At 67.9% G+C, this 27,990-nt stretch overlaps 1 protein-coding gene across 5 annotated transcripts; it reads right to left on the bottom strand.

Moving 5' to 3' along the window:
* On the bottom strand, positions 1–27,935 carry SLX9 (SLX9 ribosome biogenesis factor). Of its 5 annotated transcripts, none has more exons than XM_059164935.1 (6): positions 27,772–27,935; positions 24,621–24,729; positions 9,626–9,694; positions 6,476–6,626; positions 2,187–2,252; positions 1–1,242 (listed from the first exon to the last, which is right to left on the bottom strand). In XM_059164935.1, the coding sequence occupies exons 1-6, from the start codon at positions 27,907–27,909 to the stop codon at positions 1,119–1,121; spliced, it is 657 nt and encodes a 218-aa protein (XP_059020918.1). In that variant the 5' UTR covers positions 27,910–27,935; the 3' UTR covers positions 1–1,118. The 5 variants fall into 5 exon arrangements, with proteins under 5 accessions (XP_059020918.1, XP_059020920.1, XP_059020922.1 ...); XM_059164937.1 differs by having other exon boundaries at positions 27,901–27,924; XM_059164939.1 differs by lacking the exon at positions 27,772–27,935 and adding an exon at positions 25,778–26,275.
* Between the last annotated feature and the right edge of the window lie 55 nt (positions 27,936–27,990).

Here is a 27,990-nt window from a genome sequence, read left to right as displayed (position 1 = left end):
TGGGGTTCTCCCGCACGTGTTTATTGCAAACGCGAGTCGATCACAAACACCACATTGTAAACAGCTCGTCTCACTTAAGGGGAACCAGTGTCCATGCTGAAGACAGGAGAGCACCGTCGCTCTGAGGCTGGCGGGCCTGTCCAGACGGCCGTGCGGACCTCCGGCCAAGGGGACTCAGGCTCCAACGCGCAGCCTCAGAGGCCACACCTGTCCCTTTCTGTGTCCTGTTCCTGGGGGGCGTGACGCTGTGTGCTATGGTGGCAAGAAGGGGTCCAGGATGCCCAATGGCGGCAGGGCACAGGCTTGGATTCCCTTCAGCCACCCGTGCCCGGAGAGTCCTGGGAGACGCTGCTCCGTGTCTGAGAGCCGCAGGCACACCAGCCGTGGCACCAGAGGTCGACGACCTTTCCAGAGCTCACGCCAGGTCGGCCACAAAGCCCAGAGCGCCTGGCTCCTGGACGCCCCGCCTGCACACCACAGCTAGGCAACGGGTACTGGGTATCCCGGCCTGGCCCCGCGGGTGATGGGGCTTCCCTGGGTCTGAAGCTGCTGCCCTGGGTGCCCAGGCCCACACACCGCACACACCCCGGACAAGCCCAGGCCCTTAGGGGTGAAATCTGCTCTTGCAGCCTGGCCTCCAAACCCCGGGCTTCGGAAGGGAAATGCCCATCTTGCTCCCAGGTGGGACCAGGTCTGCTGTCTCCGACCGCTAGACGACGGCGGCCCAGCTCACCTCGATGCCAGGCGCAGGTCGGGAGCGATGCGGGCTTAGAGCCCAAGGGTTGTGGCATGGGGGCCACGACCCAAGAGGAGCAGACAGGAGCCCCTGGGACCTGGGAGGGCAGCAGCCGCCCACAGAACCCGCCTGGACAGCATCTTGGGCTGCAGAGGAGCTGGGAGGCACAGAGCCAGCCGGGTGGGGGGTTGTGCCGAGGGACCCCAAGCAGCCCGAGAGCAGTCTGGAAGGAAGCCCAGGGACTGTGGGGAGCAGAGGGGAGTGCCCTCACCCCAACACCTGGGACCATGCCCTCCCTTCCGCGGTGGGCTCTCTGGCCAGGTTCGGGGCACGGACGGCAAGGGGCGGGTCCCTGGAGCTCCTGGGACACCTCCGGGCTGCGTCAGAGCTGGCCGCCGCCGTCCAGCTGCACCTGCCGGGCCAGCTGTTGCCCGATGGCCAGGAGGGGGCTGGCCCTGTAAGCTGGACTGGCCAGCAGCTCCCGAAACCGAGCCCTTTCTTCATCCCTGAAAGAAGCGAGATCAGAGCAGGTCAGCAAACCCCGTGCCTTCGCATGGGGGGCAGGGAGAGGGAGTGTATCAGCAGTACCCCAGCCCGGCTGCGCTGTCTCTGGGCACCTCGGGGCAAGCTAGACACTGGAGTGGGTAGGCCAGGTGCCAGAGGTTACACAGGGCAGAGTCCCTGGGGCCTGAGGGTGGCTTCAGGAAGGTGGGTGGGGGCAGTGGTGCCATGGGGATGGGTGGGGAAGGCAGCAGGGCAGGGAGGGGGCTCAGGAGCAGCCTGAGGCCCAAGGGGGACTGACCCCGGCAGTGGGAGAAGGAGTGGCTGCCCTGGGGCCCCTCAGGATCACACAGGCTCTGGAACCACTGTACCTAACCGCAGCTTTGAGGGACTGGCACCCCTGCCCAACCCCAGGACATGGGCTCCGGGCCCCCGACCCCCAACTCCGATGCGGAGCTGCTATTCAAGGCAGGAAAAAGAGGACACACGTGGGGAGGCAGACGCAGCCTTACGTAAGAGACGCCCTCTCTCCCGCGCTGCCGCACCTGGGCCCGAGACGGGCCGTGCCCACAAACAGGCGCCTGGCGGGAGCTGGAGGGCTTCCTCCGGCAGAGGTCCGAGCCCCAGTGGTCCACAGAGGTGGCCGCCACTAGCGCCACATGGGTCTCTATGCCCAGCCAGCCCCCAGGTGGAGCCTGGGGTCACGCCGCCTCTCAGAAGCACAGGGGCGGGGCGCCTGGGCAGCTCAGTCAGTGAAGCCATGGCCATCGGCCCAGGTCAAGATCCCAGAGTCCCAGGATCAAGCCCCACATCGGGCTCCCCGGCCCAGCTACAAACAGGCTGCTTCGTGCCAATGAGGAGCCACTGGCCAGAGGCCGGCCAGCCCCGGGAGCAGAGGGAGGACAGGAGCGGGTGCACGCAGGCCCACCGCGGCGGCGGCCATACTCACAGGAGCTGGAGCCTCTCCGCAGCGCTCATGCGGCTCAGCTCGGCGGGCCGGGGCCTGCGGCTCACCCTGCGGGGGGGCACAGAGAAGCAAGTCAGCATAGGCTCCCCCCGACCTTCTCCCAGTGCGACGCCACCGCCGCCAGCACAGTCGGCCCCCTGCGGAGCGGTCACCAGCAGGCACACGAGGCAGCAGGAAGGGTGAGAACACCAGAGCCCCGGGCCAACACCTAAATTTAGCCTCCTGCCCGGGAGACCTCGTCCCTTATTCATGGTTTCCGTTAAAATATGGATGAGAGACTCGTCTCCCGTGTCCATGCTCACCGCAGGCCTGTGGAGACAGCGGCTCAGAGCCACACATTTCCCTGGGCCACCGCGGACGCCCTGCCCGCGGCCAGCCGGTCACGCGCCACCCACAGCCCCAGGCACCGGGGCTCTGCTCCTCTCACCGCCGTCCCTCCCGTGCTCACCCCGAGCAGGCCCCTCTCGGCAGTGGCCGGCATCTCCAGGCCCTGGATCCGAGCCCCCACCCAACACCCCTGCACCCCATCCACAAAAACGTACAATCGGACTGTCTGGGTGGCTCAGTCAGTTAAGCATCCGACTCCGGATTCTGGCCCAGGTCGTGACCTCAGGGTCATGCAACTGAGCCCTGCATCGGGCTCCGCACTTGGCAGGAAGTCTGCCCCACCAGCACTGGAGGCAGTGGCTCCGGACACCAGCTGACGAGGGATGACCCTTGGGACAACCTTTGTACCCCTGAAACCTCAGCGTCCCTGTCACACCGGCAAATGCTCTCCTGCGGGAGCACCCAGGAAACTCCCAGCTTTGCGGCTCTCCCGCAGGCAGCGGACCCAGCCCCAGCACTCGCCCGCTGATGTGCGGGAGCCCACGTGGCATGTCCCACCCCCCGGGGCCTAGCAAACCAAGCAGGTAGAAACCCCAAATGATGCAGACTCATCCAAATCCACAGCTTCAAGTGAGGCCGTGACGTCCAGCCGGGGACGGCCCAGTGGGTCCCGTGGTACTATTCCTAGCCCGCTCTCCTTAGCCGCTGCTGGTCTGTAAGATCCGGGGGGGCTGAGCCGGCAGGAAGCACCCCCGACCCTGGTGGCCGACCAGGGGCACTCTGAGAATCCATGGCTGCAGCCTCAAGACGTGGCCAAGGCCACCAGGCCCACATGGGGTCCAACAGGTGGCTGGCCTGGTGGCTCAGCTACCCAAAGCTCCCCGGTCCAGTTTCAGAAAAGACAAGGTGACCTTGGCCTGATGCTCTTCGCAGAGAACGGGTTTCCTAGAGAACTAACCTCCCACCGAGGAACAGTGTCACTGTGTTGGTGCAACTGTGCACTGTGGTGTCCCCCAGATGGCAGGGACACCGCCTGGGAAGCTGTGCTCAGACGGCTCGGACCCCAGGCTCCCTGTGGCCCCCGCCCCACGAGGCCACATCACGGGTGTGGGATGAGCTTAGAGCGGCCCAGGGCCTTGGTCAGGGTGGCCCAGTAGGTGACTGGTGACCCTTGTGCTTGGGTCTGGGGGTCCAGGGCCACAAGGCCAGCCCCCTCCTGTCCCATCCCAATGCTAGGACACACCCAGAGGAGGGGGACAACACACACTAATCAGCAGTCACCTGTGCCGTCTGCCTGCCTCCTAGACTCAGCCTCTGCTGTGGCCCGCCCAGCGCGGAACCTCCCCCTGGCTCCAGGACCCTGCCCCGGTGAGGCAGGAAGGGGACCAAACGCTCCTGTGACCACACTGAGGGCTTGGCCTGGGCTCAGGTCCGCAGGGCTGAGGGGTGAGCGCCGGGGACTCTACCCCGCAAGATGGGGCTGGGGGCTCTCAGCTGGGCCTCAGCCGGCTCGGAAGCACAAGGGAGAAAACAGAAACGGAGGCCAAGCTCACCAGCCACCTGGGGAAGGGGGCACCGAGCTCGGGGAGCACGGCTGGTTCTGTCCCAGCACAGTCCCTGTATACTGCAGACGCAGACACGGGCTGTACCCTCACCCCACCCCGTGGGGACAGGATGGCAGGAAGCTCTGCATTTGGACCATCCTGGTCCCCACCCAAGGGCCTCTCCCGTGGCTAACTCTGGCCTGTTCCCTTCAGCCTGCTGAGTTCTGAGTCTAGGGAACGACTAAAACTAAGGTGATCCTGGGGACCCTCAGACTCCAGGCCAGTGTTACAGGGAAGCTGGTCCTGAGGTGCCCGGCTGGCTCAGTCAGTGGAACATGCGACCTGGTGTCAGCATCGTGGGTTTGAGCCCCACAGTGGGTGTGCACATTGCTTAAAAATAAAATCTTGGGAAAAAAAACAAACAAAAAGGTTGGTCTTGTAAACCACTGTGGTACTTTTGCAGGAACGCGCTGGGGGCACACAGAGCTCCTCACTCCCACCGCAAGACAGACCGGGCCGCTCGCAGAAACGCTGATTCCAGGATCAGGCAGGACCTGCCCCGGGGGGGCCCTAGAGCACCAGGCAGAGCCAGAAGGGAAGGAGCCCCCACCCTGAGGGGCGTGTCAGAGGGACAGAGGAGCCACCTGAAGGGGCTCCCGGTGGCCAGAGCCGGACCCGTGCCAGCCGCGGAGTGAAGTCGTGCTGGATCACAGCCCGCACGGTGCGTAACTACCCACGAGTCCGCACTGACATCGTCTGCGGCTCACGCGCGCTGCTACCGAAACGGCATTTCCTCCTCCGAAGGAGACCCCCCAGTGTCCGCACAGCCGCTCTGTCCTCGGGAGTGGAGTGTGCCTCCCCCTCCTCAGGTGTGGGCTGGGCCCCAGGGGACGGTGCAGGGAAGGGAAGGAGCCACGTGGGGGGGGGACACCCGGCAGACCCAGCCCCACCAGGTGACCACGGCCCACGTGAGCAGGGACGGTGCCCCCAGCGCCCGGTCCCCCTCCGCGCAGTGTGGATGGGAGGAGACGGACACTTGCCCTCTGCGGTCCTCCCCGCCACAGCCCCTGGCCCCGGTCCACCCACGAGGAACCGCCATGCGGACCCCAGCGAGGGGCGTCTCCCCAAAGGCCTGACTGGGCCTCCGCCCAACGGTCGGGGTCCTCGGAGGGACGGTCACAGCCAAGAGGAGACGGAAAGCGACGTGACTGATGTCGCGTGGTGTCCTGAAGGGATCCTGGACAGATGTTCGGGGAGACTGAGGACATCTGAATAAACCCCGAGCGTGATTCCATCGCTCTCATCCACGCTGGCTCCGTAGCGGCGCCCGGCGCATGCGGAAGCTGCCGCTGATGAGGGGCTGGTGTCGGGGCCGTGGGGCCTCGCAGTGTTTCTCTGTAAACCTGAAACTCTTCCACAGTAACGTTATTCCAACAAACAGCCTCCCGGTGCCAAGACACACTCGAGGAGGGACAGTGACCCTGTCCAAAAGGAGGCTCAGCGGGAGACCGGCTGGGGACCTTCCCACACCCAGAGTGCCGGAAGCCACCTCAGCTACGGCCCAGCTCGGCACCCAGGCCGCGCGAGGCCACGCGCTCTCCCCTCGGTGGCCGGCCGGGTGCTGACGCGGCTCTTCTTCCCCGCCGGGAGCCCCGAGCACACTTTTCAGAGAAAGCAGAAAGCAGGGAAAGGGGTCTCATTTTTTATGGAGAAATCCGGGGGGATTTCTCTCTCAGGCTCTGGCTCCATCCCTAGTCTCAACCGTGAAGGCCACTCCCTGACTCCGTCCCGACCAAAGGTTCTGGGTGCTTCCATCCCGGGGGCCGGCCCGGGATCTTCCGACTCTGTGGCCTAGTGGCCCTGAGCTTGTCGGACACCCCCCTACCAAGCCAATGCAGCGGGGCCCAGGGAGGGACCGCAGAAGGACTGGCTTCCCTAGAGCACACGAGCCCCCGGGAGGCAGGAAGCACTACAGGAGCGCGTGCTTCCGGGACGGGCAGCTGAAGGCCGCGGGTGTGGTGGCAGGCGGGGTCCCTGCGGGTGAGCCCCGAAGCTGGAAGGACCGCGGCCCTCCCGGCTAAGCCACTCCGAGGCCCGCAGCGGAGAAGGCCGACAGGCGCCCCTCGCCCACACGCCAGCCGGGCTGCTCGCCTCCAGAGGCCCCAGGGCTCCCAGCCCCACGCGGGGGAGTCACCACACCACATGCCTGCCTTGAGGCTCGGGCCACGGGAGCGAGGGCTTCTGTACCAGCAAGGAGGTCAGGCGCTTCAGCGGCCTCTGCCTCCCCCTGGCCCCCTGCCGGTTCTTCTCGGGGCTCTGGACACAGGTTAGCGGCTGCCACCCCGGAAGGGCCGGCCCCATCCTGGCGCCGCAATCCCCAGGCCGCAGACGGACACTCACCCCCGGGCTCGGGGCTGCCGCGCTCCTGCCTCCAGCTCCAGCAGCTCGGGGAGGGCGTCTCTCAGGGGCTGCAGGTCCCCCACCACCGCTGCGGCCCTCCGTCTCCGCTCCGCCTTGCGCTGCCGCTCCGCCAGCTTTATGGCTTCGATTTCTGGTGGGACGGAGGACAGTGGGTTAACGAGAGGAGCAGAGAGCAACGGATGAGCACACGAGCGACCGGCTTCTTCCCTGAGCAGGGCCGGGAGGTGGCACCTCCATTCGGCCGGGGAGGCCGGAAGCAGGCCGGCAGCCTCACGGCAAAGGCCAACACCGAGCTGCACACACGGGCGCTCCTTCTGAAAGGGACGCTGGCTCGGCGGCCTGTGCGTGGCTGCTGCATCAAAGGGGTCGAGGGGCGGACGACAGGAACGGCGGGTCACGGAGGGTCACGCACGCCCCTCTGGGGACGCACCAGCAAGGAGAAAGCGGGTCCCCACATATGGGAGCAGGCATCACGGGGCTCCCAGAAGCCGCTGCACGGCAGTCTGGGCCTCTGAGGGGGCAGCGCAGCCTCTGGGAAGGGGGCTCTGGGGTAGGCTGGGGGCCAGCACGGCTGAGTGGAGAACAGGGAGCTGGAGGAGGAGCCTGCACCGGCAGGCAGGGCATGGCCTCCGTGCTGGAGGAGGAGTGGGGGCAGGGCCTGTGTGGGGGCACGAGTGGGGCAGGGCAGAGGGAGGGGGAGGGGAAGGCGCAGACTCCCTGCTGAGCGTGGAGCCCGACACAGGGCCGCGTCCCGGGATCCTGAGACCAGGATGTGAGCCGAAATTGAAAGGTGGACACTTAACCGATGGAGCCCACCAGCTCCCCAAAGCCTGGGGATTTGATTTTCATTTAGAAATATCTTTATTTTACAACTGCTAATAAAGTACGTGCCCCAACCAGTGTGGCTGGAGGCCAACTCCCAGGCAAGGCTGCGCCCCAGTCACTCCCCCGACTCCCGTGTCCACACCTGCCGGCCGACGAGAAGCCCAGGGGAAGGTCCCCAGAAACCAGGTGTGCGGCGGACAGCACGTGACCGATGGCCCCTTGCATCATGCACAGCACAGCTGGGTCCCGGCCCCCCCACTCACACCCCTTCCATCACCGCTCCCCAGAGGCTGGAGCCCCTGCCCGACAACAAGAAGACATGAAACGTGAGGTGAGGAAGATGAAACGTCCTCTCCGTGTTTGGCGCCGTGATTTTCATGCAGAAAGTTCTAAGGAAGCTACAGAACAACTATCAGGACACACGACTTTAACGCCGTCAAAAGGACACAATATTCTTAAAAAGCCGTCTTACTCCCTAAGAGGGCTGCTGCGGGAGGGGGTGTGGAGAGGGCAGTTGGGGTCGGACACTGGGGAGGGCGTGAGCTACGGTGAGTGCTGTCAAGTGTGGAAGCCTGACGGTTCACAGACCTGCACCCCTGGGGCCGATAATACGCTATATGTTAACAGAAACAGTAACAAAAAAGCCAGGTTATTTACTAATAGAAAACTAGAAAATGAATCTTTCAAGAATCCCGTAACTATGACTATAAAACTGTCAGGAACAAGCTTAACAAAACAGGACAAAGACCCAGGCAAGGCCTCTACCGTGAAGACTGCGTGACGTCGGCAATGGAAATTAAAGAAAGTCCATGTTAAGTGGAGAAACAGACCGTATTTGTGAATGTGAAGATGCGGTTGTCAACACGGCAACGCTCCCCAAACTAACCTACACACTCAAGGCGCCGCAGCCGTAGCCGGCAGGGCTGTCGGTGGGGCGGGAGTCACGCAGCCGGGGCGCCCACGGCGAGCTCCACACGGAGCCACCACGGACGCGGCCCCGCACTGAAGAACCACGGAGGAGGACGTGGCCACGTGACCCCACGGCCTCCCCCACAGCGGCATCAGCCGACAGCGGCCGCCGTCCTGCCAGCGGCGAGGAGCGAGGAGCAGGCGTCCGGCAACAGGAAAGCGGCCGCACACGGCGCACCCAGATAAACCCTCCCGGCGAGAGAGGGGCCCGGGCCACGGCCACACGCGGCGGTGCGGAACCTCCAACCATCCCGCGGAGGCAAGAAACGCGCGCACTCACCGAGCACACCCACGAGGCCCGCTTGCCTGCCGTCTGCCGCCGTCACATCCCAACCGCGGACTCAGAGAGGCGGCAGCGGTCACCACCGGGGCCAGGGACAGTGGGGACTAGTGGGGGACGCAGGGGGCTTAGCGGGGCTGCTGCTCCGCCTCTCTCGGGGACTGCTGGCACCTGTGTGTGCGGCGGCCCATGGCCCAGCCGTCTGTCAGAGGCTGGCTTCTCCCCAAGGTGAAGAGAACCGCCAGCAGGGGCGGAGCTGCAGCAGAGTCATTCGGGACAAAGCGTCCTGACGTCTGCAGGAGTCCACGGAGCAACGTGTGGGAGGGACCTGGGTGGTGGACAGATGGGCAGGAACGGACAGAGGAACAGATGCGGTAAAGAACAGTGTCCAGGGGCGCCTGGGGGGCTCAGTGGGTGAAGCCTCTGCCTTCGGCTCAGGTCATGATCTCAGGGTCCTGGGATCGAGCCCTGCAGGCTCTCTGCTCAGCGGGAAACCTGCTTCCCCCTCTCTGCCTACTTGTGATCTCCATCAGTGAAATAAATAAATAAAATCTTTTTATAAAAAAAACCTTCAGGGAAAAAATTAATTCTAACCATGAGAGAACATACTGGATGTAACAATTTTAAAAAGTCAAGAAAACAAAAAATATTATAAGCAAATAAAAATAAAAGTGAGCAGAACCACACTAAAATGAGAATAACAAGAACAATTGCAAAGCCTCATAGGAAAGCCCTTAGCCAACCACCGGCGCACATTCAGCAGCAGGAAAACGCTCCAGACGGGACACCCGGTGCGGTGCGGCATCTGCCGGAGGCCCGGGACCAAGCCCCATAGACAGGCCGGGGGAAGGAAGGAGCAGGCCCAGGATGGTTCTGCCGGGAGACCCTCACGACAGCACTGTCCCCTGCGCGCTGACGAGGCAGCCCTGCACACGCGGAGCCCAGAGCCACAGTGCTTGGGGAGGAGGGGTCAGGGCATGGCTCCGGGCCATCAGCCACCGGCGCAGGGATGGGGGCCATGGGGACAGGGGCACAGGGGCTGGACACGGACTTACTCTGCAGCCACCTCTCACGCCGCAGCTTCAGCTTCTCCTTCTTGGGTAAAACCGCCCTGGGCTCTGCACCTGAGGACAGAGAACACACGGGGGTGAGCCGGGCGCTCCGTGCCCACAGCGGGGAGCTGGTGCTGTGCATGGCGGCCCAGTGTCAGGCAGGGCCCCTGACCCCAGGAGGACCTCCAGCAGGCAGCCCAGAGACCCCACACAACTCACCAGGAGGAGGCATGCACTCTCCGCTCGGGAGAAGCCTAGTGGCACGGAGGAGGAAGCCGACTGCCCTGAGCCCTGGCACCCTGGAGTGGAGGCTCACAGTTCCACCCCCCACTTGCAATTTCGCCCCCACCCATTTGCACGGGCGCTGCCCAAAGCCAAGGGTCTCAGGTGAGTCCTGTCGAAGCAAGAGATGGTCCCAGATCTTGTCACTGATTCTACCAAGACAGTAAGAAAAACCCACTTCCGGGGTGGGGGGTCGGGGGGGTTCAGCGGGAGGGCAGCACCTAACGTCCCTGACCCAAAGCGGACCCCCAGCTGGACAAAGCCGGTCGGGAGAGCCCCGAGGGTGCTCGGGCAGGGCCTGGGGGTGCCTCAGACGGCACTGCGCCTCCCCTTCTCCAGGCCCCTCCTTCTCCAAGGACAGGACGTCAGGATGGGCCTGGAACCACACGCCGGGCAGCGGGACCCCCACAGAAGGAGGGACCTCTCATCAGGTACCGAGCGCCTCAAGCCTCTGTGTTCGAGGGTGAGCTGGTGGCACAGACAGCAGGGCTGCTTCGGGCACGATCGGGACAGTTACGACGCAAACCCCGAGAGCCCAGCGGTTAGCCTCTGGGATTCTTCCAGCCGCGGGAAGAGAGGCTGCTCACATCGCCAGGGCTGCCACGTGTGAGACACGCAGGCGTCCCTGGGCTCTGTGCACCGGAGCCTGGCCCGACCTGGGTGGGGCAGGGGGCACAGCGTGGCTGCCAGGCTCCGGTGCACAGAGACAGAGTGGTCTGACTGCTGTGTGCCCCACAGCAGGGTCGTGGCACATGGAACACAGGCACGTCTGCCTCCCGTGCGCTCTCAACACAGTGCGGTCCCAGGCCGGCTCCGCTTCCTTGGCCTTCACGGGGCCTGAGCCCAGGGCACACGCCACCCAGGGCACAGACTGAGTCACGCGCGTCACCGATGCAGCTCGACTTCCGCCGCTCTTCTGGCTCACTCGGCAGATCTGTGGCGTCTGACGAGAGCACAGACCAGAGCCGTCAAAGAAAGGGGTGCGTCTGCTAAACGAGACTCTTCACCTCAGAACCCGGGGCTCCCAGGAGGATTTAATCCCTTCTCCAAGAGTAAGAGCCTGCACGCTCTGGCCTTGCGCCAGAACTTCCAGACTCACGGGAGCTGACCTACATTCCTCCTCGCGGCCCTGACACCCCCAAGCCCCTGCCGAGAGCGGAGGCATTGTGTGACTTTCCGGTCACCCTCAGCTGCTCAGAACAGGGCGGGTGCGACGGGGCGGAGAAGGGGCTGCAGGCGCAGGCCCCGGGTACCACTGCTCCTGAGATGCCCCAACCCTGCTGTGCTGTCCAGCCCCACATGCGGGCCTGCTGCGGGCCACGGAGGGCATCTCTGCAGCCCCATGCAGGCGTCAGAGGCCCCTGGGGGTGGGGGGAGACGTCCACATGTCCCAGTGCCATGTCGAGCCACAGACGGGTGGTGATGGTACCCACTGTGGGGTCAGAGAGCACCTGACTGGGGTGTAATCCTGGGCAATGGAGGCCAGTGTTGGGAAGAGCTGACGCACACATCCAGTGGGCAAACGCGGGCAGGTGGCCTCCCAGGGAAGCCTCTGACCGCAGGACGTGCAGACAGCTCACTCTCACACGACCACGGAAGACGGGGCCTCCCAGCCGCACGGCCTCTGGCTGACGCACAGGCCACGCACACGGTCCGGGGCGCCTGTGCCTCGACCCCACCCCAGGGGCCTCAGCCCAGCAGCCTGTCCCCACGGCACCACGGAAACAGGAACCAAACATGCCCTCACTGTAAGACAGCGGAGCACCTGCAGAGGGAGGCCCCCCAGGGCATCTAGAGGGTTCCAAAGCCCAAGCCCCCAAGGACTAGGCAACGCGCAGGCTACAGCCCTGGAATGACACAGACCAGAGCGCAGGAGGGGAGTGGTGGCCGGTAGGCCAGGGGGACAGACCCTACGGACAAGGCATGGCAGCACAGGCCTCAGAAAAGGTGGCATCTGGGGGCATCGGGATGGTCTGGGCAGCCAGAGCCCAAGGCTGAGGGAGGCCAGACAGCTGCCCGGACACACCTCGCTGCCCCTAAACGGTGTCAGACCTGGAGCAGAGGCTGCCCCGGAAGAAAGAGAAACACCGATCCTGGGGGAGAGGCCTCCGCGGCAGCCTTCTTACGGGAGACCGTCACACACGTGCCGGAGAGGGAGGCCGTGAAGAACCCTCGAGCGCCTCCAGCTGCGTCCACCCCGACCCGGTGGCTTACAGCACACCTCCGTCCCCCTCTCGTGCCCTCCGCCCCCAGGCTGCCGGTGTCTGCTCACCAGAGCGCCCCCGGGGGCCAGAGCCAAGAGCTCAAGGGGACCCACCCTCGGCACGGGCACCAGGGGAACCGGCTGAGACGGATCAGGAGACGCTCAGGAGGACACGGCGGCCTGTGCAGGCCTAGCACCAAAGCCCTACCACGGCCCCACATCGGGGCCCCCCTGGGCTCAGCCCTGGACACGCCACCCTCACGACTCCAAGCAAGGACACCTCCCCGGGCAGACGGGAATCCCCAGAGCTGCCTGGCTGTGACTTCTGCACAGCGGCGGGGCCTCTGCCACAGGGGCCGGCTCTCGGGGACACTAGCTCACATCCTACCAGAGCACCCCCGGTTCTGCTCTGGCTCAGTTACTCCTGCCCTCCTGCAGCCGCAGGGCTTAGAGGATGCCGGTCCACAGGCCCTGTCCCTCCTGACGCCCAGTAGGCTGCTGGGCCATGTCACAAAGGGAGACATGGAGGCCCAGGAACTGCCCAGAACCAGGCGAAGGGAGTGCAACAGGCACCCCGGGGCCCACAGACGGGAGGTGCCCGTTGCACGCCCTTTGCCTGGTTCTGGGCGCGTGACCCAGCGAGCAGCGAGTTCTCACCTCCAGGGTCAGAACCTCTCTCCAGACCAAAAGTCAACACTCGAAACAATCAACCTGCTGACCGTGCTGAGCAGGAGGAAGGGCAGCCTCCCGCCCTGCTGCGCCCCCAGCTGCCCTCCGGGCCTCGCAGCCCCAGGGTCGTGGCCTGAGCGACACACCGAAAGGGCTCTGGGCACCCCCGGGGACAAAGTGCAGGCACAAACTGGGGCAGAGGCTGCTCCGAAGAGAAAAGCTGACGGTAAGATGCGGCTGGAGCCCTGGGTCTCCGGCGGCAGAGACACGACGGTCTACTCGTCCGTGTGAGCCGCTCGGGCACCACGTGCTGGTGAAGCCCTGGGGCAGAGGCAGTAATGCCCGATGGGGAGCCCAGTCGGCCGGCCCAGCACTGCGCTGGCACCCGTGGCCCGCGCCACCGGCGGTGAGCTGAGGGGACAGGACACAGTAGTGCGTCATCCCAGGATGGACGTCCCAATGGAACCGGAAGCTGAATCGATACATAATTTGCTTCTCCACAAACGACATCAAGAACCCGCTCTCTCTCCACCGACAAGGATGTGCGAGATCCGGGCACAGGGTCCGCAGCGGCTGCAGCAGTGACCGGCGTGGCCGAGGCCTCGCACGAAGGCACCCGCGGTGGCGCGCACACCTCCCCACCTCGGCGCGGGCTGCCGACAGATGGGGGGGAGGGAGCGCGGCTCCCTCCGGTCCCTCTGTGCATCAAAAGAAGGTCCCAGGGCATGAAATACAGAAACCACAGCACCATGAAGGATCCATAAAGAGCACAAACGAGCCACGAAACACAAAGAAAACGTCCATCAGGCCACATACGAGACCCGTGGTGAAAAAGCTCTGTGACCTGCCGGGGCCACCTGCCGAAAACAGGCTGCGTCCTTGCTGTGTAAAAAGCTCTTCTGGAAAATAGGAAAGACAGATAAAGAAACGGGAGAGGTGCAAAGCGGGTGCCTGCAGAGAACCACGGCTCACAGAACCTCGAAGGAAGCGCACGTTTTACAGACTGGCCCCCGCTGTTCGCCCTTGACGTTAGCAGAGACCTACGCGTGCGCCCGCCAGCTCAGACCAGAGGCAGACGCCCACACGCAGAGCAGGGGCTCCCACGGGCAGCGCCTTCAGAGGGGGACGAGGCAGCGCCTAGTGACCTCCGCTGCTCTACGGGCTCCTCACGCGCAGGCTCCAATCAGAGACGCGCCCTCACACCCTGGGCCGCCGGCGGGGACTTGCAATGCAAACCCGGGGCCAAAGGGGCCATCCAGCTCCCAAAGCCACTGGCGGGTTTTCTAAATGCTGCACGTGGTCCCAGCAATTGCCTGGCTACATCTGCAGAGGGGGTTAACGAGCACACACCGTGGCCGGCAGACACGACACGCCCCGCAGCCCGGGGCCCATCATACGACAAACCCCGACAGCCTAGCACAGGAGTGGGCATGCCGCGTGCTGCAGGGCCACACGCCCACGCTCGAGGACGCGTGGGGCCGGGGCCAGCCACACGTGCAGACAGAACAGAGAAGCCTGCAGGGGGACAGCCACGCCAGAGTGCCTGCACAGAGTGTCCACGCTTGTGTGTGTCACGCCAGCCAGAGGGCAGTGGCGGGACACCAGCGCGAGGAAGGGCAGCGAGCTCTCGGGGGCACGGGCGGGTGGGCACTGGGGGCTCTGCAGGAGGGAGAGGACGGGCCGGCGGCGGGAGATGCAGCCGGACGTGGACCCGCGCTCCCCACCCCAGTCTGAGACAGGTCACCTACCACCGACGGTGAAGATAGATTCTGTTTTCTTCATTTTCCGTCTAATTAATTATTGACACTGCACTCTGCGAGCAGCTGGCCCTGTAGAATTCTTTTTAAAAAACAAAGATACAAAAGAACTGGGGACAAATTTCCCTCATCAGAAACAATGTCTGGGAAGAAAAGTGACAAGACTGTTCCCCAAACAGGCCACATCAACGTATTCTCAAAAACACCCCCTGCCAAGTTTTACTGTTGAAACACCCGTTTTATTGGGGAAAGCCGTCTCCCACGACGAACTCCCAGATGCCCCAAACTGTTGCAAATGTCAAAGAGAGACTCAAAACCCTTAGGACCAACTTCTACCCTAAAGACACATGGTGACGCGGCCGTCGGTGGCGTCGGGTCTGCAGCCGCAGAGCTGTCCTCCTTCAGGGATGACCCTGCCAGCCCAGAAGTCTGACAGGAGGGAACCAGGGCAGCACCCACGGGCAGACGGGAGAGGCTCCTGGGGGACTCGGGCCAACCTGCGGTGTCCCCTCAGGGCAGACTGTCCTGCCAGCGCCCGGGCCCCATCCCCGGCAGGACACGAGTCTGCTCCTCCGTCTGCTCCTCCCACGACCCCTTGTCCCACCTCTGCCAACCCGGCCCATGTCGCCATCACCTTCTGCAGGCCGCTGTCAGGGGAGACCTGGTGGGGGACCCTCCACATGACCAGGCGCCAGAGGGCCAGCGGGCAGCACGGCTGCGCTCCGAGGACGGAGGCAAACGGCTCCTCCTCATGGGCTCCTTTCTCTGCGGGAAGGAAGCCTGCAGGGGGGCCGCCACCCCGAGATGCTGCAGCCCAGCTCGGCCTCCTTCTGGCAGGAGCAGGAGGCCTCAACGTCTGCCAGGGAGAAAGGGGCCAGTGGGAGAGGTGCCCCAAGGACACCCCACGCAGCCCCCGCCCGACATGCTCCGGGGCGTCCCCCCCCCCCGCCTCCTCTCCACAATCTACGACCGTCCCACAGCGGGGACAGGCTGGGCCCGGTCCAGGCTCCTTGCCAGACAGGCCCAGCAGCCCCTCCCTGAACGTGGCGAGCACCGAGCCCGTGGAGCGGACGGGGACGTCACTCAGGCTCAGCGGTCACGGCACCTTCACCGGACAGTACCTCTCTCTGAGTGGTAGGGACATGAGGACCCTTCGGCCCCAGGAGACCAGGAGGGCCCCGACCTCAGCGTCCTACCTGAGCATCTTGAGTGGGCTTTGAAAAACCCAGCAGCGCGCAGGTGCTCACAGGGGGACGGCCGCCGGACCCACGGCTCCAAGCACTGACAGAGCTGGACGGTCCACACTCAGCCACGGGGACGTGAGTGACAGCAGACGGCCCCACGAGCAGCAGACACGGCCCCTTCCCACCAAGCGCAGAGCGCCGGGTTAGAAAGCGTGAGCCGCATGCTCGACGGCACCTCTCCAGCCCGTCTTTACCAGTACGCGACACCCCTCGGGACACGATGAACCCCCAACGGCCAGAGAGCCCCACATGCCCCAACGGGTCCAAAGACCATGGCCGGAGGGCGGCACCATAAAGACCGCGTCCCCTCTCAGTGGGAAGGTTCGGGAGTGGCGGGAGCAGAGACAAGGCTCTCAGGCGGTATCCGGTGACAGAGGAGCTCCGAGGACCCGCCGGCGACCACAGCCAACTCCGCTGACGGAGGAGCTCCAGGAGCCGAGGTGGCGCACCGTCCCGACACTGGGCCGCCACCGCTCCGCGGGCGCAGGCCAGCCCCCTGTGCCGCGCATGGAGGCAGCGGTGGGCGAGCCGTGCAGGGGGCGAGCAGGGCGATTCCGAGGGCCGCTCCCACAGACGGGGCCGGCGGCTCCCCCAGCCGACGAGGGACGGAGTGGCCCATGTGCTCAGAGAGCGGGAGACCAGCTCGGCCAAGCAGCCACCGGCCACGTCCGGGAATGGGGCAGGTGGCACCTGCTCTGACCAGGTCAGTGCGTGGGCACGGCTGAGTCACAAACACAAAACCCCCACAGGGACACAGAGATCCAGGGAGCGCGCGCTGGGTGGAGAAGGAGGCGCTGACTTTTCCAGAACGCACACCAGCTTCTCCCCTTAGGAAGCGTTACCGTTCACAAAAGCGGATTCAGAGGGAGGCCAGGCCCTGACTTGCGCGCCTCCGCCTGGGCTCCCCTGGTGGCTCCCGGGGTGGCTCCAGGCTGGGGATCGGGGCATTTGCTCACACATCAGCTCAGCTTCACGGAGCAGGGACCTCAAGTGGCACCTAGCGAAGGGGCCTCCTCTGCAGCCCAGCCCCTCCCGCTCCCCCCGATGCCAGAGTGAGCCCCAATCTGCCTTCCCGCCCGACTATCCACGCTCTGCACCCCCAGGCGTGGAAAGTCCCGGCAGCGAGACACTGGCCCCCGAAGGGCTGCCTGTTCTCCCCCCAGACACGCGTCAGCCATTCCGACGACGGACAAATCCAACAGCCTCCTCCGGGCCGACGAACGCTCAGCCCGCTGCGCTGCCGGGAGGGGCCATCATGACGCGCTCCGCGCTCCGGGACAGAGCAAGGGTCGTCCTCAGCGCTCCCTGTCACTGCTTGGGCCACACCCTGCAAGCTGAGCTCTGCAAGGATGACCTCACAGGGCCCCCCGGCAGCCCTCCTGCCAGTGAGGGAGCCCACCGCAGGAAGAAACCGGTGGGCAGGACGTGACAGAGCAGGCTGGCTCCCCCGACTGCCCGACAGCGGGTCACCGGAGCACGTGGGGGCCGGGACAAAGGCAGCAGCCCTACAGACGGCTGCCCAGAGATACACAGCCCCAGCCCCAGCACAGGCCGGCCCAGAAGCCGCGGCGCGCAGCCCACTCCCGCGTCCCAGCCCTGAAGGGACAGCCTCTCATGGCTGCCCGAGGAGATCTCGGCCTCCCAGGTCTGCGACGACGCGACCACAACAGCAGACTCCGGGCGCATCCTCATACCGGCCACTGCCCACTGGCACAGGAGGCGGCTCGGGCGCATGTCGGGGTGGGACGGACACCCAGAGCCTCCGAGGAGCACAAACACGAGCACCGCCAGGGCTGGAGCCTGATCCGGACCTGGACCTGGGGCCTCAGCCAACAGGCACAGCAAGGCCCCGCAGCGAGGCACCCCCGTGGCCCGACTGTAGAGTGGGGGTATGGTCCCCCCAGTCCCAATCCTGGTCCTCTTTCCCACTGCCAGGCGGGACCTTGGACCCTAGTCCTGCGGGGGGGGTGCCGGGCTCACCCCGACGGTGCCCTCTGCTTCCCCGAAGGTAGACACAGGGAGACACGGACTCCGGAGCTACACTGGGCCAAGCCAGGGACCCCTGTGACACGTGGGGCCTACACCCTGCTGTGGCTCCCACTGACTCTGGGAGCCCGGTGAGCCCAGCATCCCTCCCCCACCCGCTCTGTGGGCTGTGCAGCGCCGCTGCACTTGGGTCATCACGGCTGCGCAACAGTGAGGGACAGGGCTTGGGCTGGGGCTCTCCGAGAGGGACGCCCGCGAGATGGCCTGGAACCGGGCAGGGAGGTGCCAGCTGGAGGGCTACCCCAGCCACCTGCGGGGTAAAAACAGGAGCTGGCCAGGCCCTGCCCGCCGCACGCCCTGAGCCCAGGCTGACAGGCGTGGGTGTCCTGCAGACACTCACCGTCCCACACCTACCCTGCTCTGGCCCAGGAAAAACACCTCCTAAGGCTACCAGGCCTCCTCCAGCGCGGATCTCAGACCCCAACCCACGCTCAGGGCTGACGGGGTGGGCACAGAGGTTCCGGCCGCTCAGCCCAACACAGGCACAGCCCACCCCCCATCAAAGCACAGGAACTCAACGGGTGCAGGGCCAGCGGCCACTCCAGGCTGCTGGGACGCTGCCGTGCCCCCAGCCCCACACCTCAACCCGCTCCGCACAGACGGCGCACCAAGTCCCCGCACGGCCGGGCTGCAGGTCGTGGGCATCAGCCAGGCCCCCCACGCTTCGCCCCCCACGAGCAGCCCGTCTACAGGCTAGAAGGTCCTGGAAGTGAAGCGGCCGTGGCTTGTCCCAAACTGGGAAAAAGGGGATTCAAGCACAGCACCGAGGCCTCCCACTTCCTCCTCCAAGCACTGAGGACGGAGCGGGACGCAGGCCCCGGGCCCCACACCGTCTCCACGCCCTCGGAGCAGGCCTTTCCGGGCTGCCTCCTCGACCCTGCCCTTCCCTGCTTCCTGTTGTTGCAAAGAACGGGCTGGAGGCAGACCAAGCCGCGGGCAGCCCGACGGCGGGCCCCTTCCTGCGGCAGCAGTGCGCGACCGTGACCGCAGGTCGGGTGCCGTCAGCACTCCAGCTCCGTGGCCCCGTGGAGACCAGGGGGCCCAGGGCCGGAGAGCCTGCCTCCCCGTCCTCCGCACGGACAGGCACACAGACTTCTGGGCCCCGTGAGTCACGGTGCCTCTGGAGGCAGTGGGTGCCCCTCCCTGGGGCTGGGCAAAGGCGCTCCCGCCCCACAGGTCACGGGAGACGCGGCCGCACTCCAGACCGCCCACAGGCAGGCGCCACGCACAGCAAGGAAGCAGGACGGCCCTCTGGCTCCCGGACCTGGCAAACACCGCCAGCCCCTGCAGACCTCCGGGACGCCCCGCAACGGTCTTCAGGAGGGCCACAAGGTCACGGGGGAGTCGGACACCCCCTCGGCCAAAGCAGCCCCTGTGCGGCCACCAGCAAGGCCCCAGCCTGGCCCAGAGCCGTCCCACGCGGGCGGCGTGAGGCGAGTAATGAAAACCTTCCCGGGGGGTCGTCTCGCCCCTACCTCACAGCTGGACAAAAAGCTGTGAAAGTCTTCGAAGGGGAGAGCGTGACAGAATCCCGGAAGCCTGGGAGTCCGTGCACAGCCAGGGTCCCCGTCTCCCTAAGGCAGGGCCAGCCGCCCCGAGCCAGGCTCGGCCTCGGCACACGCGGCTCTGCCGCCCTCTGCTGAGCAGACCGCGCGCCTGCACCTGCTCCAGCCTAAAGCCAAGGTCGCGGGCCTCAGACCCACCAGCCCGCAGGCTGGCCTGGTCTGCTCACCACAGCCACCTCCAGACCCTCTCTCCGCCACAGGCAAGTGGGCCCCCAGAGCACGTCCGGGCAGCCTCCCCACCGCCCAGCGCCCTGGCCTTCCAGTGGGCTGACCGCGCTCTCCGGCGACGCGGACACCTTCCCCCCATCCACTCCCATCCCCGACCAGGCCTGCCCTCGGGCGCCTGCTCCCTTGGCTTGGGTCTGGGGGCCAACACCACCCACCCCAGGCCACACGCCCGAGTACTGACCCAACACTCTGCGCGCTGACGTGACAGCAGACGGGGCCTGCACCTGCACCCCTCCAGCACAGAGAGCTGCACAGGACAGAGAACCGGAGGAGCAGTGTCCTGTGCGGGGGAGGGACGCAGGAGCCAGACGCCCCGCCCCCCGGACCAGCCGTGGACCCTCAGACAGACATGGAGGAGCTTCGAAGCCACGTCACACACAGGTCCAGGAGCCCACAGAGCTGGACCCCCAGGCCACGCCGGGTTCTGCTACTGGCAGACGTGGGGTGCCATCTGCAGCAGGAACTGGGGTGACCTCTGGCTCTGCACCACAGCCTCCTGCCCCGGGGATGGGAGACGAAGCCACAGCAGCACAGGAACCCCACAGCCCACGGCACAGAGTCCGGGGGGAGCTCGGCATCCCTGCCGGGAATCACAGGGCGGCCCACGGAGGCAGGACCCGGCTCGCAGGCCAGCAGGGTTCGCAACGACGCCACGTACAGGCTCCGGGGAGGCGCCAGCCGCAAAGCCCCCACAGGGTCGAGGCCGCTTGGCTGTGAGCACAAGTGCGCACCAAGGCAGGGAGCTGCACGCGCGCACGCGGTGGGGACGAACGCGGTGGGGACGAACGCGGGGACACGGTGGGCCAGCCCCCCGCCCCCAGCGCCCCCCGCACGGGGACCACACCCGCCGCAGGGCTCCCGCGGCAGCCAGACAGGCAGCACTTCTGCTGGTGACTCAGCCCAGGGCAAGGACTCTGGAAGGACCGCGTCTGTGCTGATCCGGGCCGACAGGCACCCGTGCCCTCGCGGCCCAGCACGTGACTGAGCGGCAGCCGAGTCCTCGGATGCCACCTTCCACAGAACCCGCACTTGCCTCAGGCCACCAGCCCCGGCGCAAACCTGGGGAGCCACAGAGCGCGCCAGGACCCAGGGCGCCGGTCAGTCGGGAGACAAGGGGATTCAGGCCAAGACGGAAGAGCTGCCGGCAGGGAGGGAGGCCGAAAGCCGCCACCTGAGCCGTCTGGACGTGCCAGGCCGGCAGGGAAGGGGCCGCGGCTTCGGCAGCCCCAGCCGGGCGGCGACAAGAATCAAGCGCCCTGTCCAGCACTTCCCACCTGCCCACCTGCACCGAACCAGGCAGGACTCGGAGGGCAGACAGCACGGCCGCCTCCGGCCTACAGACCTGCAGACCCAGCGCCCTGCTGGAGGCCACCAGCTCACGAGGCCCTGAGCACACACCCCTGACCGGCAGCAGCTCGGCCTCAGGCGATGTCCACGTCAGGGTCCCAGGACCCGGGCTCTACCTGAGGCCCCCTCGGCTCTGCTGACTGCAAACACCGCAGAGCTCCCGACACAGCCCGAGCGCTGAGCTCCGCACCCCAGAGCCCAGGCCCTCTCATTCTGCTCGTGTTGCTTAGTTTCGGTGTATGAGGACGTGTGACATCCTAAAATGTCACCCTCCTGGCCGGGGAAAGGCCACGGACTAGCCAATGCCCGTCTTCCGTCTCCTAACCAACCCCCTCCCCAGCACTTCTGCCCCCGAGGCCCACTGTGCCGTGCCCCCGGCTCGAGGACCCGAGAGCAGAGCTCACGTTTCTCCCAAGCAACTCCTGCCTCTTCCTGGGACCCCATCTGACTGCCCGCCCCATAAAGACACGGCAGCACCTTCCCCGTGGTGTTCCGGCTCACACCACCCGGATGTGCACTGTGCTCTTTGCTGGGAAGGAACGTGGTGCCCTTTCTGGGTGGCCACGCTTTCCGCGTGGTCCGGCATTTTCTACCGAGCCCTCGGACTCAGCTCGAGACACGAGGTAATGGAGTTCTTCCCCGTGAGCACAGACACGAGCGCAAGGCCCCAGCTCTGCGGGCGGACCTGCGGACGTGCTAAAGGGCCGCCACTCTGGGGGCTCCCGCGGGACCCCAGCAGCTGCCAGGACCCCGTCAGGTCAGGAAGGACGTGCTCACGCAGAGCGAAGAACCGAGAAGACGGTCTGGGCTCTACGGTCTGCAGGAGGGCCCAGGAGAAGACGGGAGGGACTCCTGTGCCCTACAGCTGCCAAACAGGACCCAGAGGCTCCCGGCCAATTCCTTGATGTGGAGAACACTGGACGGCGGTGGCAGCAAGGCCCGGCAGGTCCGGCTGGGGTCCCCGTGATGCTGTTGGGCACGCGGCCTCAGCAGCTCTCGCTGCTCAGGGGAGGAGGAACACGGAGGGAGAGGCCACCGTGCCCTGCGGGGAACCCCAGAGGGAGGCGCTGCTGTCACTCTCGCTCCCAGATGGGGCTCGTCCCTCCGAGCTCTGCAAAGGGAGGGTCCGGCGCCCAGACCAGCACTTCACCTCCTCCTGTATCATCCACGAGGGGACACGGTACGCCAGCCCCTCGCAGGCACGGCAGCACCGCCTGGCCAGCACGGTGAGAGGCGCCCCAGACCCTCCCAGGCAGGCCACGTGGCACACCTGCCCGGCAGGTGCCACGCTCAGCTGACCCCTAAGTTCAACGGGTGCCCCGATCGCCGGCAGCCGCCACCGTGGACCGGCAGTGGCCGAAGCATGGACCCTCCTCCCGCCCTTTGCCCCGGGTCCTCACCTGAAGCCAGCCCCTCACAGAGCCCCCACAGAGCCCCCAGTACAGGCAGGCCGGAGGCGGGCGCAGGACTGGGGGCCCCGAAGAGCCCCGCCGACCACCCCCCCCCGTCTCAGGTCAGGGGGAGCCAAGGTGCGCGCGTGGACGCGGCTGCTGCTGACAGCGGTTCGCCCGCAGCCACGGGAACAAGAGCCTCCACCGTACCCCGGGACGGAACAGACAGGGGCCCAGGGCGCGTCGCCGCGGCAACAGGTCTGGCTGGGTCCAGCCGCTCCGCTCCAGGCTGAGTGCCCCTTGCTACCTCGGGCCGCTCCGCTCCAGCCACCGACGGGGCCGTGAGGAGCACATGAGGAGGTCACAGCACGCGCCGAGTGGAGCCCATCTCCCGCCCGCTGCCCGCCCACCCCGGAGGGCTCAGCCCATGCGGACCGGACTGGGGCCGGACCAGGACGCCTGAGCCCGCCCCACGGGCAGGAGGCAAGCAGCCGCACAGCCACCACGGAGGCAGGCAGAGCAGGGGAGAGGCCACAGGGTGGCACAGGGTGGGGGGACGTGGGAAGACCGCGTCTGTCCGCTCTCTGGAAGCACAGTCCACGCGGTGACTCAGAAACCCTGAGGAGCAACCCTGAACACAGAGCTCTCCCCCAGGGCCGAGCGAAGGGGAGAGGCCGTCCACGCAGACGAACGGGAAGAGAGCGGCGTACGCGCTGGTCAGCGACGAGGCCTGAGAGCCCGTGGCCCCCGCGTCCCAGCGGCTCACACCGGGGCAGGACGCGGCCCGGGCTGCAACCCACCGTGTGGCAGGCGTCCTCCAAGACAGCCGGGGGCCTGTGAGGGACGAACCCGCCCGTGGGCCGCCATCAGGCGTCCCGCAGCAGACGCGGAAGGGAGCCCTCCCAGAGCGCCTCTTCCCCGACTCAACGCAGAAAATCCTGAAAACGACTGCAGGGGTCCCTGTCCTGGGATGTCTTCTGGCTGCACCTGCACCAACGACCCTTCCTCCGCTAAGTTCCCCTGGATTTACCCCTCTTCTGTGCCCTTGGAAGCCTGAGATCAGCCTCCACGCTAAGACGGCCGAGAAGCCGCAGTTCCGACGGCCCCGTGGGGCCACCTCTCACGGAGGCTCCCCCGGGCGATACCGTCTTCCTCTCGTCTGTCGTCTGTTGGTTTACTCAGCTCCTGGCCGAGAACGCAGGGCCGGTCCCCCACAGGCGTCCGTGTACCGAGAAGCCAAGGAGATGGGGACGGCCCGTCTCCCCGTGGAACAGTAAGGACCACACGGCACGGCGTGCGCAGCCCCAGGCTAAGGGCCCGACACAAGCCACAGCTGCGCCACTCCAGCTCACCAGCCCTGGGAAAGGCGGGCAAGCAGGAGGTGGAACCGACCGCTGCTAAGACCCGAGGCCACGCGGTCACCCGACACGAGAAGAGTTCAGAAACGCGCGCGTCGAACGGACAGAGCACCGTGGGGCCGCAGGGACCTGCGCTGACCACGGCACGACACAAAGACCGGCAGCTCTCACGACCGAGGCAGAGCAGGACTCCAGCAAGGTGAACCGACGGGCGGACCCCAGCAGAGCAGGATCCGGTCTGCGCAGGCAGCCCTGCCCTGCACGGGTTCACACGCCGCCATCGCCCAACCGCCCCGCTGTGCGTGTGCAGCCCCCGGGGCAGCGGGGAGGCCTCCCTGCAGGGGGCAGCGGAGAGGCCTCCCTGCAGGCGGCGGCGGTGGCAGCGTGCCCTGTCCAGGCCGGAGCCCACCGCGCCCAAGGGCTGTGACCCGCAGCAGCCCGTCAGAGGACACCCAGCAAAGTCCCGCAAGGGGCAGCACGCTGGGGAAAGTGACCTGCCCCACGCCGGAGACACGGCACGATACAGCCGGGCAGGAGCTGGGACGGGACGGGGGTCCTCGGGCGCACCCACGTCTATACGGACATTGTGAGGACATCGCGAGGACGCGAGCACCGCGTGCTTATCTGAGGATGAAGGATGCATACCCGCCGAGGGACGTGTGTGCATCTCGACAGCCCTGCAAACGCGCGGAAAGAACGCAGGAGCAGCACCGCGCGTCAGCGTGCGGCGGAGAGCGGGGCGCACCGGCGTCTTTACATCGTCCTTCCTCCTTCGGTGCAGCTGAAAACGCTCCCGTTCCGAAAACACGCACGGCTTCGCTGACCTGCCCCTGGCCCACGCGTGAGTGTCTCAGACGTGGCCTGGGGCCAGAGCTCCGAACAGCCCGGCCGCAGCCCCGCGTTCTCACCTCTCCTAATGGAGGCCACACTCCTGGCGTCCGGGTCCAGCTTCTGCACCAAGGCACTGGGGTCTATCTTCGTCCCGGCGAAAATATCGGTGCTCACGAAAGCCCATTCCTAAGGAGGAAACAAACCCTAAGATTTCTCCAAGGCTCCCGAGTCCACGCGTGGCTGGTCACGCCGCAGAGAGAGCCCCCAGTGGGGTCTCCCAATGGACCAGGCCGGGCCAGCTCCTCCATGGAGAGCCTGGGGAGGGAACCCTCGCCCCCCAGAGCTGAGCCCTGAGCCCTGGGCCCCTAAGGCAGCACTCCCTCCCACCAGCCTCTAACAGGCTTTGCTCCTGCTGTGCGGACCCTCCTGGCCCGGGCTCCGGACGGGCACGGACTGTGGACGGAAGGTCACCATTCAGAAGCACCGTGCCAGGAGCCGGCTTTCCTCTGGACCCGCACCCCCCTCTCCCCACGGCTCCCTCCCGTTTGGCGACCACCGTCCCGCCGCGGCCGTCTCTCCCCAGGCCTGCCTCCCCCACGTTCTGGCCACAGGGAGACTCCAACACCTCCCAGTGCCTCCACGCACACGGTGCCGGCCAGAGCCCACCTCCCAGGCTCCCCCCTCCACCGGCTCATTCCAGGACAAGCATGGGGGGGGGGGCAGCATCGGCCCCCAGGGGAGTCACAGACCAAGACAGGCCTGTGGGGAACACTGACCAGCCTGAGCGCCAAGGTGCAGGCTGGCCTGCAGCCCAGAGCCGGCGCCTCGGAGCTCCCGGCGGGAGGGAGACCGTCCACAGGAGACGTCAGAAAATGCACAGGGACAGCGCCGGGGCCCGGGAGGCAGCTGGGAGGGGGGCACGGGACGGCGGCCAGGGAGCCCTCCCACCAGGGAGCCGCGCAGCCGGTGAGGGCCGCCTGCGGACCCGCGTGGCCGGGGCACACACAGCCAAGACTCCCGTTTTCCCACGCGGCCATCCGGACACCGTCACAGGGCAGCGCCGCGCTCACGGCCTCGGACGTCGGGAACACCCTGTAGCAGGCTCGGGCTGCGCGGCCGACCGTCCTCTGGGACCTGCGGTGCCGCCCAGTGACCGGAAACCGCGCGCTCCCCGCCGGAGCAGCCCCTGGAGCTGCGTCTCCACAGGCCCACAGGCCGCCCCGGGTCTGCCCACCGTCCTCCAGGTCTTGTCCGGCCCCCCGGCACACTCCAGACGCGGGCACCCACAGTCTGCACGTGACAGCTCGACGCTCCGCCGGGGGGTCCGGCTCCGAGGGGACAGCGGCTCTGGCCGGGCCCTGCAGCTTCCTTCCGAGCCGGTCGGCATCAGCAGGACTCGGCCTGCGGGGGCCCCTCCGGCCTGGCCATCGCGGGGGTGGGGGGTGGGGGGGATGGGGATGGAGCCGGGGCTGCAGGGGCGCCGCCCTCCGGCCCAGGTCAGCGGCTCCCGGCTCGTTGGGGAGCCTGCTTGTCCCTCTCCCGCCCCCTGCTTGTCCCCCCGCGCCGTGTCCCCGTCAGGGACGTAAGCAACAGGGCGCACAGAGCGCGACCTCCGCCTCCCCAGGCCGCGCGCTGCCCCCACCGCCCCCAGAAGCCCCTCGGGAAGGGCCGCGGCGGCCAACGACCGCCCCACGAGCGCCGGCTCAGTCCGAGCCGAGAGCCGCCCCCGCCCTCATCGCCGCTCCGGCCGCGGACTGCAGGGGCCGCCCCGCGGGCTTCTGTTGCGGTGACCCACCGTCCGGCCGCCACGCGGACCCCGACGCCCCGGCGCGCGACCTCCGGCCCGAACCGCGAGCGCCCCGACGGCCGGGCCGCGGGCAGGACCCCGCTGGCCCCGCGGGCCGGACGCTGCCGCGTGGGGCGGGGCCGGCGGGCGCTCGGGCCCTGGACGCTCGTTGACCGGCGCGGCCCGCGTTCCCCCGGAGACCGCGCGGCTCGCAGGCGCCCCAGCGCCTCCCACGACCTGGGCTCGGACCGCGCTGCGGGGCCGTGCGGGGCCGCGGCCGGCGTCCGCCCCGGCGAGAGGCGCCGACCCCCGAGCCCCCGGCCCCGGAAGCGCAGGCGGAGCGCGTCCGCGCACACCCGGCCCCGCCCCCGCGCGACCCCGCGCGACCCCGACCCCGACCCCGGCCCCACGCGACCCCGACCCCGGCCCCGGCCCCACGCGACCCCGGCCCCGCCCCCGCCCCCGCGCGACCCCGACCCCGGCCCCGGCCCCACGCAACCCCGGCCCCGACCCCGGCCCCACGCGACCCCGGCCCCGCCCCCGCCCCCGCGCGACCCCGACCCCGCCCCTGCGCGACCCCGACCCCGACCCCGGCCTCACGCGACCCCGACCCCGCCCCCGCGCGACCCCGACCCCGACCCCGGCCCCACGCGACCCCGGCCCCGCCCCCGCCCCCGCGCGACCCCGACCCCGGCCCCGGCCCCACGCGACCCCGACCCCGACCCCGGCCCCACGCGACCCCGGCCCCGCCCCCGCCCCCGCGCGACCCCGACCCCGGCCCCGCCCCCGCGCGACCCCGACCCCGGCCCCACGCGACCCCGACCCCGGCCCCGCCCCCGCCCCCGCGCGACCCCGACCCCGACCCCGGCCCCACGCGACCCCGGCCCCGCCCCCGCGCGACCCCGACCCCGACCCCGCGCACACCCGGCCCCGCCCCGGCCCCGACCCCGCGCGACCCCGACCCCGACCCCGGCCCCACGCGACCCCGGCCCCGCCTCCGCCCCCGCGCGAGCCCGACCCCAGCCCCGCCCCCGCGCGACCCCGACCCCGACCCCGGCCTCACGCGACCCCGACCCCGCCCCCACGCGACCCCGACCCTGGCCTCACGCGACCCCGACCCCGGCCCCGCCCCCGCGCGACCCCGACCCCGACCCCGGCCCCACGCGACCCCGGCCCCGCCCCCGCGCGACCCCGACCCCGACCCCACGCACACCCGGCCCCGCCCCGGCCCCGACCCCGCGCGACCCCGACCCCGGCCCCACGCGACCCCGACCCCGACCCCGGCCCCGCGCGACCCCGACCCCGACCCCGGCCCCGCCCCGGCCTCGCCCCGGCCCCGCGCGACCCCGACCCCGATCCCGGCCCCGCCCCCGGCCCCGCCCCCGGCCCCGCCCCGGCCCCGCGCGCCCCACGCCACGGGCGCCCACCGCGCCGCCGCTCACCTTCGCGCCGCCCCCGCCGGCCGCCGCCTGCGCAGGGGCCGCCTCCCGGGCCGGGGGCGCGGGGCCGCACGAGCCCTGCCCCGCGGGCCTCACCGCCGCCTGGTGCACGCGGGCCCGCAGCCCCCTCACCTTCCCCATGCGCCCGCCGACCCCGCCGGCCGCCGGAAGCCGGTGCAGCGCGCCGCCCTGCGGCCGGAAGCTGGTCCTCCGCGCCCGCGG

This window comes from Mustela lutreola, chromosome 2 (assembly GCF_030435805.1).
Source record: "Mustela lutreola isolate mMusLut2 chromosome 2, mMusLut2.pri, whole genome shotgun sequence".
Classification (NCBI taxonomy): domain Eukaryota; kingdom Metazoa; phylum Chordata; class Mammalia; order Carnivora; family Mustelidae; genus Mustela; species Mustela lutreola.
The sequence above is the reverse complement of the archived record's forward strand: the minus strand, read 5'-3'. Positions and strand labels throughout refer to the sequence as shown.

Excerpts from the sequence above, each read along its gene's own strand:
- SLX9 (XM_059164934.1), bottom strand. The coding sequence starts at position 25,580 with ATGGCCGCGTGGGAAAACGGGAGTCTTGGCTGTGTGTGCCCCGGCCAC. Across the intron at positions 2,253-6,475 it reads CGGCAGCCCCGAGCCCGGGG|GGTGAGCCGCAGGCCCCGGC; the intron begins GTGAGTGTCCGT and ends GCCCCCCCGCAG. Across the intron at positions 1,243-2,186 it reads GCGGAGAGGCTCCAGCTCCT|GGATGAAGAAAGGGCTCGGT; the intron begins GTGAGTATGGCC and ends CGCTTCTTTCAG.